General features: G+C 40.6%; 1 protein-coding gene across 1 annotated transcript in view; it reads right to left on the minus strand.

Annotated features, from left to right (window-relative positions):
* Positions 1-5,861: 5,861 nt before the first annotated feature.
* rps6ka2 (ribosomal protein S6 kinase, polypeptide 2) overlaps positions 5,862-15,513 on the minus strand; it is an 85,214-nt gene continuing 75,562 nt past the window's right edge. The window contains exons 16-21 of the mRNA XM_073835214.1: positions 13,520-13,678; positions 13,211-13,372; positions 12,837-12,913; positions 10,683-10,800; positions 9,510-9,647; positions 5,862-7,017 (exon numbers count right to left, since the gene is read on the minus strand). Of these exons, the coding sequence (XP_073691315.1) occupies positions 6,892-7,017; positions 9,510-9,647; positions 10,683-10,800; positions 12,837-12,913; positions 13,211-13,372; positions 13,520-13,678 (780 nt within the window). The 3' untranslated portion in view covers positions 5,862-6,891. The remainder of the gene's footprint in view (positions 7,018-9,509; positions 9,648-10,682; positions 10,801-12,836; positions 12,914-13,210; positions 13,373-13,519; positions 13,679-15,513) is intronic.

Here is a 15,513-nt window from a genome sequence, read left to right on the forward strand (position 1 = left end):
ACCGACAAAGTACGCTTTCTCGACGCTCCCATCTCCCAGAGTGGCCTTTTCGGCGACGCTGTCGAGGACTTTGCCCAGCAGTTCTCGGCAGCCCACAGACAGACGGAGGCGGTTAAACACATCTTGCCCCGCCGTGAAGCTTCCATCCCGCCGCCGGAGGCGCCTCCTCCGCCTCCTCCGCCTGCACGTCGCCGAGCGCGCCCCCCTGCGGCCGCAACATCTACGGCTCCCCCCTCCGCGGAGGCCCACGACGCCAGGTCGGCGAGAAGGGCCCGCAAGCGCAGAGCCAGCCGCAGGAGAGTGGCGCCGCCCGCGGCAAAGGGACCGGCCCGAAACACTCGCAAGAAAACTGCGAAACGTCCCTGACGCGGGCCTCTACAGGTGATTGAGACTGCTCTTTAGGGGATGCTAACATCTAACGCTCCCCGCTCCCGGTGGAGGGCCGGGAGCCTCTGTGTACTTCAATGCTGCCGTCGGCCATCGGTTGACGGTACCCACATTTTCTCAAAAAGAGCAAATTTCTCACCTCTGGCTTCGGCCTCGAGTTTCCTTCCTGAGCAGCACTTACACTCCTCGGAACCCAGACTCGCGGCCGGCCTTCGCCAGCGCGGGATCCAGGGAAGAAGGTAAGCACTGCTTAGTGCAGTTAGACATTTCTCCAGGACGTTCATCCTTCTGGGTTCTGTCTCCTTCCCTGTCTCCCCATAGGCTGCCCCACCACGGTCACGTCGGTCAACGTTCCCTTGATACCACTACACTGGTTGATACGGACGGCACGGCCCGGCCCCAGGCGTCCGCCCAGACTCAGAGGTACCCCTTACATTCTTATTCGGGCAGGCGTGCCTCTGTTCTGCCTGCGGAGGTCACATTCCTACTGGCGAAGAACGCGATCCAGCCTGTCCCTCCCCCGGGAAGAAGTCGGGATCTCTCAGTAAAGCCCGACTTCACGTGTCCAGTTAATGTGGTGGGTTAATATCCGTCCTGGATGGAGCTCTGTCCCGATCTCTTTCAGGCTGTCGGCACACTCGCTCACGACGAAGCACATACAGGTATGTTTCCGTCTCCAGGGCTGGGTTGCAGCCATCTGCCTGAAGGGCACCCGCTGTCGCGTCTCGATTCTCCCCGATGCACACCCCCTCGGCGGTCTGTTCCGGGGGTCGAGCTCTTCAGCGTGAGGTGCTTCCATTTGGCCAGTCCCCCTCCTTCCTGCCTTTTTTAGGCCATGGGAGCTCCCCTGTCCCCTCTTCGGCAGACAGGACTTCGCATCATCAACCGTCTCTTCGACTGGTGCTTGCCAGCCCACTCGTGAGTTCCGTTGTGCGAACTTGGGGACCTGGTGCTTCGGCACCCCCGCCATCTGGTCCTTCAGGCCAACCGAAGGAATTCGTTCCCTCGGTCGGGAGCCCGACTCGGTCCACAAGACAGCCCGCCTTACTACTAAGAGCGCGCAGTCAGTGCTGTAGTTCCTGAGTCAATCAGGCACAACATAGCGGTCCTCTCAAATTTTGAGGCTCCTGGGGCACATGACAGCTCTAAGCCGCTTAAGAGCCGCTAAGCTTGTTCATGTGAGACCGCTTCAGCATGATCGAGTCCCATGATGGGCATGGCATCTCGGCCCACTCCGGACTGGCGTTTTCCCGCAGTTTGGCCGACAAGCCAGCCCGTGGCTACCACGGGTTGGGTTGCCATGTACGACAGAGGCTTACAACCTCCCCATCTGCTCCCATGGAGTCCAACGTGGCAGATTTTGCTACTTGCCATTCACTTGAAGCAGGGAAACTCAACCGTGCAGCCTGTCGGCTCTCACGGCAGTCTACCCACCTGCAGGATGGCGACTCCACCCCGTGATGCAGCTAGTTTGGAGTATATCGGTGGGCCAGCCACATCCGCTCGTCTTCCGATTCCTCTCATTCCAGCTGTCTCTTTCAGAGTAACGCTGGCACACAGCTGACCTCCGGGGCCCAAGTACGCCCTTCCCCAGCGAGCCTCCTTGCACAGACACTGTGCAAGTCCAGGGAGGACGAGGAGTAAGTCTTTTGGTTGCGCTACAAGAATGGCCCACCCGGACTCAGGTCTTAGTAACCGTTCCCTCGCGGCAGTCCCTCCCTGTAGGGCACGGTATGACACCCCAGACCTCTCCGGCCTTCACAGGCCGTGATACAACTATCACTCAGTACCGAGCTCCCTTGACTAGGCAGGCTTACGCACTGAGATGAGGTCTATTTTGCTGGCTTTCCACAGAGATACACGACTGCAGTAATGCTTCCCTTCCTGCAGGAGAGTTGAGCGCAGGCTGTCCCCTCGACTCCCCAAGTATATGCCGCTGCTTCGCCGCGTATCACATGCAGTAGATGGAGCTAAGTAGGCAAGCATTCACTGACCGTGAGGTTTCGCAGAGGTGCCCAGAACGCACCCCACACCCTCTTGGGGCCTTCCCGTCGCCTTCAGAGCCGCGGGACGCTCCAATTGAGCCATTGGCCTCAGTCGAGCTAGCATTCCTGTCATTAAGACAGTACTCCTGACTGCCCTGGCTTCCTTCAAGAGGGCAGGAGACCTACAAGTTTTCTCTGTCAAGTAACATCTCATACCCTCTGGGACCCCCCCGTCGCCTTTCAGGGCCGCGGGTTGCTCCTTAGGAGCCATGGGCCTCAGTCGAGCTAGAATTCCTGTCATTTAGACAGTACTCCTGACTGCCCTGGCTTCCTTTAAGAGGGTAGAATACCGACAAGCTCAGGCTCCTCAGAGGTGCTTAAAACGCACCTCATACCTCTTGGACCTCCCCGTCGCCTTCCAGGGCCGCGGGTCGCTCCATTGAAGCCACTGGCCTCAGTCGAGCTAAAATTCCTGTCATTAAGACAGCGCTCCTGACTGCCCTATGGACGTCCCAGATCCGGCCATTTTTGCAAAGTGTTTAAAAATTAAATATGAATGCACTTGAAAAACTGTTATGAATATATAAATGTACCTTATTTCAATGACTACACTCTTTAAAAAAAAGGTGCTTTAAAAGGTTCTTCATAGTGATGCCCTCTAAAACGATAAAACGCACCTCATACCTCTTGGACCTCCCCGTCGCCTTCCAGGGCCGCGGGTCGCTCCATTGAAGCCACTGGCCTCAGTCGAGCTAAAATTCCTGTCATTAAGACAGCGCTCCTGACTGCCCTGGCTCCCATCAAGAGGGCCTACAAGCTTCTCTGCCAGCAAAGTGTGTCGAGAAATTCGGGCCCGGCGTCTTCCACGTTACCGTCGAGACCCCGGCCCGGTGCCCAAGGTTCCCACCACGCCTTTCCGCGATCAGGTGGTGAATCTACAAGCTCTGCCCTGGAGGAGGCAGACCCAGCCTTGCGATGTTGTGTCGTTAAATATGTGAAACTTGAATCACTCGGCACTTCAGCCGCACCAAGCAGCTTCATCTGCCTCGGGATTCAGCAGAAAGGGAATGCTCCCCGAACTGAGGTTTGCTAAATGGGTGGTAGATGCCTTCTCCCTGTTATACTCAGGGACAGCCATGATCCTTGGTTCACGGCACCTCACCAGCAGATGTAAAAACCAGAAGCTGCGGGCTGGGCGACACCCTACCTTCGCTTGGTTCTACAACCTTGCGCAGAGGCCGTTCTCCCGTGTCCTAACATGAGGACTCACAGGTGAGCGGGAAGACCGGCTGGTGTCGGCTTGCGGCGCCATTCCCATGTGGATCCGTGCGCTATTTCCCAGAATCTTCCCTCCGGCGAACCCTGGGTCCTCCTGCCCCGCAGTCAGGGCTAGACGCGGAGTAGCCCTGCACTGTGATCCTGCCTGGGTCTCCTTCGCCCCGCAGGTTGTGGCTTAGTTTTTATTTATTCCAGCGGAGGAGACCGCTGTTTCCCTCGTGTATCCCTAAAAACCTTTATGGATATATTGAATTATTCTCATTTCCACATGTAAAAATTTCATGTGCTCCCCCCCCCCCCCCCAACCCATGCTTCAGTACAACTGGCATCCCTGGAAGGGCCCCCTTATTGGGCCTCAGGGCGTTGGGAAGGTTACGTTACACTTCGCCTGCCGGCACGTATACTTGTCAGCACGTGAAGTTGTGCGTAACGCGGCGTCAGGGTCGTGGCCTTTTCCATAGGGCTAGTTCCCATGTAACGTCGAAGTGATTCGACTGAAGGGGAACGTCTAGGTTACGAAGGTAACCCTCGTTCCCTGAAGGAGGGAACGGAGACGTTACATTCCCCTGCCACGCCCCTGGCGTCGCGCTGACGCCGGCTTGACGGCTCTTCAGCGAAAACCTGTTTGAGTGATGCGCGCCGCCATCTTATATACCCGTATGTACGGGGGAGTGGCCGACGCGCACGTCCACTCGCCAATTTGCAATTGGCCTTTTTTATATAAGGCTCAGAGATGATCGGTCTCTCAGGCGAGATCCCATGTAACGTCTCCGTTCCCTCCTTCAGGGAACGAGGGTTACCTTCGTAACCTAGACGTTCTGAGGAGAAAAAAAAGACAGAATTGCCAGTTAATATCTCAAAATGTATTCATTCAGACTTCATTTCTCAGAATTGCGAGCTTATTTCACGCAATTGCGACTTTATTGCTGACTTTATAACTCGCAATTGTGAGTTTGTATCACCCGATTCTAAGAAAAAAGTCAGAATTGGTGAGATACTGTAGCAAGTCGCAAAAACTTTTTTTTATTATTCAGTGGCGAAAACAGGCTTCCATATGGACGTCCCAGATCCGGCCATTTTTGCAAAGTGTTTAAAAATTAAATATGAATGCACTTGAAAAACTGTTATGAATATATAAATGTACCTTATTTCAATGACTACACTCTTTAAAAAAAAGGTGCTTTAAAAGGTTCTTCATAGTGATGCCATATAGGAACCATTCAGTCAAAGGTTCTTTAAAGAACCATCTCTTTCTTACCTTTTTATTAACTTGAAGAATCTTCTTTCGCCATTCAGAACCTTTTGTGAAACAGAAAGGTTCTTCAGATGTTAAAGGTTCTTCATGGAACCATTTGAACAAAAAAGGTTCTTCTATGTTATTGTGAAGCACCTTCATTTTTAGAATGTAAAACTGACATGGTCCACAATTCACTTAAGTACCACACATAATAATACTGAGACCAGTTTGATCACATTTTTATGTTGTTTATTTATAAATGGTTGGTTTACAAGCCAACACAGGGCATAAAATTATATTTTCTTTTTTTTTAGCAAGGACAGATCCTAATACTATTGCTGTTTGGTTGGTAGTCACTGTCTCTACACCTGATGTACAGCATTAACTTTAGCTAGTAGAAGCATTGATGCACTGACATATACCTGTTTAGGGGGATTGTTGAAACAAAAGGAAAATAATAATCAGCATTAACAACAACAACAAAAATGTAAAGCTTTTCACATGTAAAAAATAAGCCACACCAGCAAAAGATAAAGTTTGGCTGAAGGTCCTTAAACAGCCCAGAATGTGTTTCTCTGCGTATCAGAGATCCATTTTGGAAAAGGTGTTGATCATATTCATACAAAAATACTGGACTGTCCACTTTATCATACAAAAGTAAGGTTATTTTCATCTGTACTGCTGTACTTTCATCATTAATCTTTCAGAGGCTGCTACAAATTGTGTATGGCATGCAAACGTAATTTCTGAATATCCTTAAGTATGTTTTTCTAATACACTGTCATGAACTAATGCATATAGGCAAGTTGTGACATTTAATGGAAGAATGACGTAACATTGGTAAACTAATAGATTACAATGGATGACTATATGGGTAATAGATAATGACCTCAGTACATAAATTATATCTTGTGTTTTCAAGATTGTTGATCTGACGACTTTACAATAAATTAAATCAATTTTGGTAGTCCAGGTCAAATTGTATTTACATTTTATTTTTACATTTTCATGAAAGTGAAAATACATGCACATGTTTATATTCAAAATTTTTAATTTCTTTATCATCATTCAATCAATCTAGTGCAAAAGTGTGGCACTTGTTTAGGTTTTGTGTTTATGCATAAAGGTCACTTAAAAACAAACAGATAAAAAAGGTACCGGATATCTTTAGTAAACACAAAAATATTTAAATAATTAAACAGAAATATAAATAAACGTGCATATCAACAAAAATATTTTGAAATAAATAATTTAAATAAATAAATAAACCAACCAATGTGGTGCAAATACGCAAGATGAAAAAAATAGAAACATTAGAATAAAAAAAAAATCACTAAAAAGATCAAATAAAAAATAAAACTGGGACATTAAAGAAAGTTACTAGTAAAACAAGAACCAAAAACAATATGAAAAATGTTCTTTGTGCTTTCAGTAGCATGTAAGAACCATTTGTTTTCTCATAAAAATACATACTGTACATGGCATGCATGTTCAAAAGATGCTAATAATGCTGGCACGTAGCTTAAGGTGCAGCACTGTCACCATGATAGACCAAAGCATCTTCTTCTAACTTCTACATGGCTCTAATCGAAGTGTCTGCAGCAACTTTTATGAACGTCTGAGTTTTCCGACCGCCTGCACACAGTTTAGGAACGATAACTGTGATCTCTATTATGCACCATTAAAACCAAACACTTCATGATGCTACACTCCTGAATGGCTCACACACACACACACAAAAAAAACAGCGTCACGCTCTGAAAGAACTGTTTTTGAACCCTGACAGCTGTGATGTTTGCATCTGGCCCTCATCAATCTCTTGCCATCAGCAGAGACACTTGGCAGATCATTTGTCGCTCTTTGGAGATTGCTCTGACACTCTGTGGTCAATCCAATTTTTCCACTCTGCTCCGGATGCTTTGGCGGTCGCCTGGTGCCTTGTCCGAAGCCTGTGCGCTCTGACATTTCTTAAAGCTGTAGAAGCTCATGTGTCTGCCTGGAGTGCTATAGACGAGTGGATGTGAGTCTTTTCATGCCTCTTCTCTGAGCCAGACAGGAAGAAAGCACTGGCTCTAATTTTGGGGCCTGAGGCGATCGATTTAAAGCAGAGTATGTGGCAGCCATCGCCCCCTGGAAAATTAAATCATAGGATGAATTAATATATCATAAATTATACAGTGTCAAAGCACAAATAGTGATCTGTGATCATTTAAAGTGACAGTGGATCATTGTATGCAACAATACTTAATGTTAGTTATTTAAAAAAAAGAAAAAGTTTTATTCAGCATGGGTGCATAAAATCAATATGTAAACACTTTTTTTTATATTGTCACAAAAAGATTACTATTACAAAGTAATTGTTGATGTTTTAAACTTTTGTTGATGCACAACTGTTCTCAACATTGATAACAGTGAGAAAAAAAAAAACTATTGAGCTGCAATTTAGCATATTAGAATGATTTCTGAATGATCATTTGACACTAATTTTATAAATGTGTTAATACGAAGTGGCAACATTTGTTTTATTTTTTCTCTATATTATCTTTAATATTTGTGACCCTGGATTACAAAACCAGTCATAAGTAGCACGGATAAGTAAAGACGGTGTTTCATGAAGATTTTTTGTTTCAAAAAGTTTCATTTTGTAAATGTCCTACCGTAAATATATCAAAACGTAATTTTTGATTAGTAATATGCATTGCTAAGAACTTCATTTAGACAACTTTAAAGGCGATTTCCCCCTTATTTTGATTTTTTTTGCACCCTCAGAATTAATATATCATAAATTATACAGTTTAAAAGCACAAATAGTGATCTGTGGTCATTTAAGGTGACAGTGAAAAATTGTATGCAACAATACTTATTGTTTTAAGTTTTAATGTTATTTAAAGAAATTAATACTTTTATTCAGCATTAATCAAAAGTGACAGTAAACGTTTTTTTTTTTTTGGTTTGTTTTTTTTATGTTGTCACAAAAAGATTACTATTACGTTATATTCATTAAAAGAATCCAGAACTAAAGTATCCTGGTATTCATAAAAAATATAAAGCAGCACAACTGTTCTCAACATTGGTAATAGTGAGAAAAAACGATTGAGCTGCAAATCAGCATATTAGAATGATTTCTGAAGGATCATTTGACACTAATTTTATGAATGGTAGTGTAGGCAATTTACTGTGTTAATACAAAGTGGCAAAATTTGTTTTATTTTTCTCTGATATATGTGACACTGGATTACAAAACCAGTCATAAGTAGCATGGATAAGTAAAGACCATGTTTCATGAAGATATTTTGTAAATGTCTTACCGTAAATATATCAAAACCTAATTTTTGATTAGTAATATGCATTGCTAAGAACTTCATTTAGACAACTTTAAAGGCGATTTTCTCCTTATTTTGATTTTTTGCACACTCAGAATTAATATATCATTAATTATACAGTGTCAAAGCACAAATATTGATCTGAGATCATTTAAAATGACAGTGAAAAATTTTATGCAACAATACTTAATGTTAGTTATTTAAAGAAATTAATACTTTTACTCAGCATTCAGCATTAATAATTCATAAATTATACAGTGTCAAAGCACAAATAGTCAACTGTGATCATTTAAAGTGACAGTAAAAAATAATATGCAACGATACGTTCAAAGGTTTGGGGACAGTAAGATTTTCTTTTACTGAAATTGGTTCTTTTATTCTGCAAGGGTGCATAAAATGAAACAAAACTGACCGTAACCAACTTTTTTATATTGTTACAAAAGATTACTATTACAAATAAATTATGTTGAGGATTTCAACTTTCTATTCATTAAAGAATCCTGAAAAAAGTAGCATGGTTTTCACAAAAATGTGAAGCATTGATAATAGTGAGAAAAAAGACTGAAGATTGAAGTAATGGCTGTTGATAATTCAGCTTTGCATCACAGGAGTAAATTACATTTTAAAATATATTTAAATAGAAAATACTTGTTTTCAAAATGTATGTTATTATTTTTAATATATTTGACCGTGGACCGTTGTAGCAGTTGGCAACAATACTGTACATTGTATGGGTCAAAATTATCGATTTTTCTTTTATGCCAAAAATCATTAGAATATTAAGTAAAGATTGTGTTCCATGAAGATATTTAGTAAATTTCCTATCATAAATATATCAAAACGTATTTTTTTATTTGTAACATGCATTGTTAAGAACGTCATTTGGACATCTTTAAAGGCGATTTTCTCAAAATTTAGATTTTTTTGCACCCTCAGATTTTCAAATAGTTTCAAAAAGTTTTCAAATCTTGACCAAATATTCAATACATCAATGGAAAGCTTATTTATGCAGATCATGTATAAATCTCAATTTTAAAAAAAGATGTTGTGATTGGTTTTGTGGTCCGGAGTTACATATAGTTCTATCTCCAGAATTCATTAATCATTAGTTCCTTTTTAATTATGTAAGAAGAACTATTCATATCTCTTTATTTCTTTCATTTTTTTTTCTCCACTTGTAAAGTGGAACAGATGCAGTTTTACAGGTAAGCATGAGGTGGCGATATTGCACTTCGATAGTGGTGCGTGAATCTGGCAAGAGCTCAAATGCAGCAGCAGATGGGATGACAGGAGCAGTACCTTCACCAGTTGCACATCCTGTCTGATCAACTGGCTCTGAGATAACTGATCGCGGTTCACTATCCAGGGATGTCTGAGAACAAGAGGTGCCGTCAGCCGCTGATGAGGGTCCACATGCAGCATTTTAGTTACAATGTCCTGTTCAAAATTAAAAAAAAACATTATTTTTATTCGTTTGTCAGGCTAAAATCATTTAGAATGATGAAGATGAATAAAAGGATGAAGTGACTTCACAGTGACTAAAGTGACTAAATATGCATATTATTTCTAGGGCTGGGCAAAGAGTGTCATCAGACTAGTTTAACAAACCTTTCTTATCTCAATATGGTATTCAAGTTGATAATTCCTGTAAATCAGTCTGAATCAAATAAAACAATTTAAAATTATCACTTAAAAATAAGCATGGTTGTCTCTGTCCTTTTATTGCCTAAATTATCTGTATTGCTGTTTACTTTGAACATTTCAGAATGTTTAGAACATTTACATTTAGAAAATTTAGAATTTTTAGAACATTTAGATTTTTTCATGTTTTTGAAAAAAAAAAAAAAAAAGCCCACAGACGCTGCATTTATTTGATCAAAAAAAATACAATGAAAACATTAATATTTTGAATATTACAACAATTTAATTCATTTGATGCAAAGCTGAATTTGCATCATTACTCCAGTCTTCAGTGTCACATGATACTTCAGAAATCATAATAATATAATGATTTGTTGCTCAATTGTAAAGGCATAAATAATGCTTTAAAATATATTAAAATAGAAAACAGTTACAGCTCTACACTGTTCCAAACTGTAATAATGTATAATGATATTATTTTAACTGTATTTTTGGTCCAATAAATGCAGCTTTGGTGAGCATAAAATACTTCTTTAAAAAAAAGATTGATTTTTGATTATGTAAATAAGTAAAATCAAAATTATTTCAAAAGGTATTGTAAATAAATATAAATCTGAAAAGGATTAAATATCTTTCTTACATTTATATACTAAAAATCAATGTGGAAAACATGCCTTTATTATTTATATTAACTAGATTGTACCTTATTTATTGCATTTACAAAAAAAAAAAAAAAACATTCTGAATATTGTCAAAAGACAGAAAATGTTGAGAAAATGGGCTATTTGTTGGACAGGCCTAATCCCAACATGCAAAAATCGGAAAGCTGACCTTGGCTGCGTCAGACACCGTGTCCCAGTTGCCTCCTGACAGGGCAAATTTCCCACTTCCAATGCGAGCCAAGATCTCTTCTGGTGTGTCGTCAGGGCCGTTAGCGAAGGGCGTGAAACTGTGGAACAGAACAAGCACTGAGTGTGTGAAACAACTTGTGAATGTGCCCTTACAGAGAAAGGGTGAGAAGAGAAAGAAAAAGACTGGCTTTTTTGTAATTCCCCCATTTCCACCAAGGTATTTTTAGCGTACACATATGGCTGGGTCAGAAGAGTGAGATTTTTTTTTTTTTTTTTTTTTCAAATGTTCTGATTACACAGAGGTTTAAAGCTCAATCCATAGTCAGGAACATTAAATTGAGAGTGCTGCTTGGCTTCTGATAGCCCTGGCATTGTGCTCAGTACAATTACTCTGTGACTTGACCCGGCTTACCTAGTAATCCCCTCCACCCTGCTCTAGAAATTAGTCCCTCATCCGAGTAATGGGAGAAAGGATGTGCTACATAGAGTTTTGATTTGTTTGTGTTGACAGGTCAATTGCATTGTTGCAGAAAATGAAGAAAATTAAAGCTGGGCTCGTGGGTCATGTAGGCAGATTGATGGCAGAAACAGTGTTAGCATGCCTGCCTAGATGAATATTGTCAGTTCATTTAAAGCAACAAATAGAATCTCTTCATACTGCAATATATAAACTGCTCTAAATGACTTCTTTTCCCACATCAGTCCACACTTCATACACTATAATGTCAAAGCAAAAACAGAATTGTAACAACTTCATGCATTTATTACAAACAAAAACCTGAAATAAGTACATTGCATAAGTATTCATACCCTTAACTCAGTACTTAGTTAAAGCACCTTCACAGCCTCAAGTGTTTTTTTTTTGTTTTGTTTTTTGCACATCTGCATTTGAAAATAATCTGCCATTCTGTTCCTCACCTCTTCAACTCTCAAGCTCTGACCGGTTGGATGGGGGCTGACACACATTTTCAGGTTTCTCCAGAAATCTTTGATTGCGTTCAATCCCAGGCTCTGGCTGGGCCACTCAAGGACATTCACAGAGTTGTGAATAAGCCATTCTTGCTGTGTGTTTAAGGTCATTGTCCTGCTGTAAGGTGAACCTTCTGCCTAGTCTGAGGTTCTGAATGGTCTGAACTAGGTTTTTATTAAGGCTATCTCTATATTTTGATGCATTGAGCTTTTCTTCGACTCTGACAAGTCCTTTAGTCCCTGCGGCTGAAAACAGCCACACAGCGTGTGTCGTGTTGCCACCACATTTTTACTGTTGGGATGCTACTGTGTAGGCGATGAGCTGTGCTTGGTTTCCCCCATACATGATGCCTGGAACTGAGGCTCATCAGACCAGAGAATTTTGTTTTTCACAGTCTGAGTGTGTTTTAATGTGTCTTCACTTAGGAGAGTCTTGCCACACTGCCATCGGTGGAGTGTTGCAGTGATGTTTGTCCTTCTGTAGGTTTTTCCTATCTCCACATATGATCATGGAGCTCAACTTGAGTGACCATCAGGTTATTGGTCACCACTCTAACCAGAGCCCTTCTCCATGCTCAGTTTGGTCAGGAGGCCAGAAAGAGTCCTGGTTGTTTCAAACTTCTTCCATTAAGGGTAATGGAGACTACATGCTGCTGTGAACCATCAATGCAGCAGAATTGTTTTCTGAACTCTTCCCCAGAGGTGTGGCTTGACACAATTCTCTCTCTGAGCTCTACAGACGGTTCTTTTAACCTCAGGGTTTGGTTTTTGCTCTGATCTGCATTTTCAGATGTTAGGCCTTTTATTAAGATGTGTGTGTCTTTCCAAATCATACCCATTCAATTGAATTTGCCACAGTATGCCGCAATATGATTGCTTCTGAGCTGAATTTCAATTGTCCCAGGTTTGAATACTTATGCAATGGAATCATTTAAGTTTTTTTTATTGTTTAATACATTTGCAAAGATGTTAAAAACATTTTTTTTGCTTTGCCATTATAATGTATGGAATGTAGATTGATGTGGAAAAAAAGTAATTTAAAGCAGTTTACATAACAAAACACAAAAAAGGGGGTATGAATACTTTTGCAAGGCACTGTATATATAAATTATATATTTATTTCTTATTTTTTTAAATAAAGATATCTGGTTAAAACTCAACTTACCCTGCCAGCATGGTGTACAGCAAGATTCCCAGACTCCAGATATCACAGGCAGCATCATATCCCTGTTTCTTCAGGACCTGTATGAATCACAGGTTTGTTGTTGTAAATTTGACATTACATCAATTAAAAACACTTTTTAAAAATACTTAGTTCCAATTTTGATTGGATGAGCTGTGTTTGAAAATATCAACTGAATAAAACGTTGATTATATGTACCATATGCTTGTGACAAACCATTGTAATTGTCAATCAAACAATATGAATTTATCTAATAGTAGACTTTTAAACAGCAGTATCATTTGTATGAGTAAAACATTTTAGTATATTTATTTTTTACTAGGGATAACACTGAAAAGTACTGTGTATAAAAGTACCTCAGGGGCCACAAAGTTTGCAGTGTAGCATGGTGTCATGAGCAGACCATTTTCAGCCCTTAACTGTTTGGCAAACCCAAAATCGCATATTCTGATGGACTCTGGGTCGCCTGTTTCATCGACATACAGGATGTTACTGGGCTTCAAGTCTCGATGCACAACCTGGACACAGACGAAGAAATAAGGATGTAGTACATTCTACAAAGTAACCAAAATATGTATAATTTGTTGTATTAGAATTTTTTATCTTCAGTATCAACTAAACAAGCAAATATTTTGCACCTCCACTGTGACAACATGCAAACTGACCCCCTGTGAATGCAGATACTCCACAGTCTTGGTGATGGTGCAGAGCACAGCTGAGGCCTCGCGCTCTGAGAAACACTTCTGCCGCAGGATCCGGTCCAGCAGCTCTCCTCCTCTCATCAGCTCCATCACCAGATACACAAACTTGCCGTCATCATACACCTGCAGCACACAGCACAGCGCAGCTCAATCTCTCCATCACACTGCAGTGATGCAGCTTTCAATCACAGACATCAGCAGACCAGAGAAAGCCCAGGAGGGCTTATGCAACCAAGAAGAGAACTTGTGAAACTGGATCAATGGTAATGCAGGTTAACATGGTAAGACAGCTGAGATAAAGGCCTTAAAAGACATTAAACATTCTGTTAGTAGGCTGGAGTGTTTCTGAGTTTCCAAAATTCTGAATTTGAGAATGAGATCCTTTTTTTGATTAAAAGAATTTAAACGGAATTGACTACAACACACAGAATGTTAAATTGGAATGACAAGAACAGGAATTTGAAACTGAATTCAAGGAATTTCAACACACAACAGAGCAGTTTCATTAGTCTGTTAGCTATCACTGTGAAAATGTTTTTCATAGTAATTTTGTCTTGTTTTCCATTACAAAACACCCTAGTGAAAAATAATCTGCATCATCACTACAACACTGCCTTTATGGTTCTGGCTTTTGTTCACACAGCGCTCGTTCCCGTAATTTTCCAGAATCAGCGCGCATTGTGAAAGGGGCTTTACTGAAGCAACAGTTATGTAGCTTACTGCATTCGGTGTTTGAAAAAGAAAAAACATTAATGATCATTCTGAAATATCCTGTTGAGTATCAGCAAGCTAGGCTCTCTCTATGGCTCTGGGCTCGGCTAAAGTATACATGACCATAGTTAACTGTGGTTGGCCTGGCTGTGCGTCACTCAGAAAACAACAGGCCAATCAGAAGAGAGGCTCATGAATATTAATTAGATGGGCCAAAATCGACCTGTTTTTGACAGAGCTCCTAAAAAAGGAGCTGTAAAAATATACTGAGATGGATTTTGGCACTTATACCGCAAATATATATTCTTAAGGACATCAACAACTAAAATAAACCTCCAGAAATGTGTACAATATGGGACCTTTAAAGTGAAACTATTCCAAGTATACTTTAGGTGCACTTTACATATTTTGCATTTAAAGGCCAATATTATTTACAGATCATACAATCCTCATCAATAGTGACATTAAAACACATTTTAGGCTTACTATTAAGAAACGTGCATTGTGCACGAGTAGAACTCGTAAATAAAATTTAGTTGCAATTTTTGTCTCAAGATTGAAAGTCTCAAGTGATATGTCAGTAAATATGTCAATAGACAATAAAAAAAGTTCACTTTTTGAATTAGGATTATTCTTTTTTTTCTCGCTTTAAGCAAACCAAACCCTAACTCTAACCAGAAACCCTAACCCTTTTTACCCAACTGATAAGGCATTTCTCTAAACTTTATTTTTTGCCAATGCTAATCACACCAAATTCACACTTAACTTCATCAAAATCCATATAATAATATATTATAATGACTATAGAATATATTAAATAAATTAGACCATTCTGAAAAATTAAGTGTCTCCTACTGTAGTCCATAATATTTAAGTTAATGTAATAAATATATATGAGCAAAACAGAAATGCATTATTGAAAAGTAAACTTTATAAAATTATAATTAGGAAACCTCTATTGACTAATTTAATCTAATTTTATCTTCATGAGTTCAGTTTTGAAATTCTAAATATCCACCCTGTTCTTCAACACAAAAGTAAGCATACACTCTTAAAAATAAAGGTGCTTTGAAAGGTTGTTCACAGCGATGCCATAGAAGAACCATTCAGTCAAAGGTTCTTTTAAAAACCATCTCTTGCTTACCTTTTTATAATCTGAAGAACCTTCTTTCGCCGCAAAGAACCTTTTGTGAAACAGAAAGGTTCTTCAGATGTTAAAGGTTCTACATGGAATCATTTCTTTAAAA

Source organism: Garra rufa, chromosome 2 (assembly GCF_049309525.1).
Source record: "Garra rufa chromosome 2, GarRuf1.0, whole genome shotgun sequence".
In the NCBI taxonomy this organism is placed as follows: Eukaryota; Metazoa; Chordata; class Actinopteri; order Cypriniformes; family Cyprinidae; genus Garra; species Garra rufa.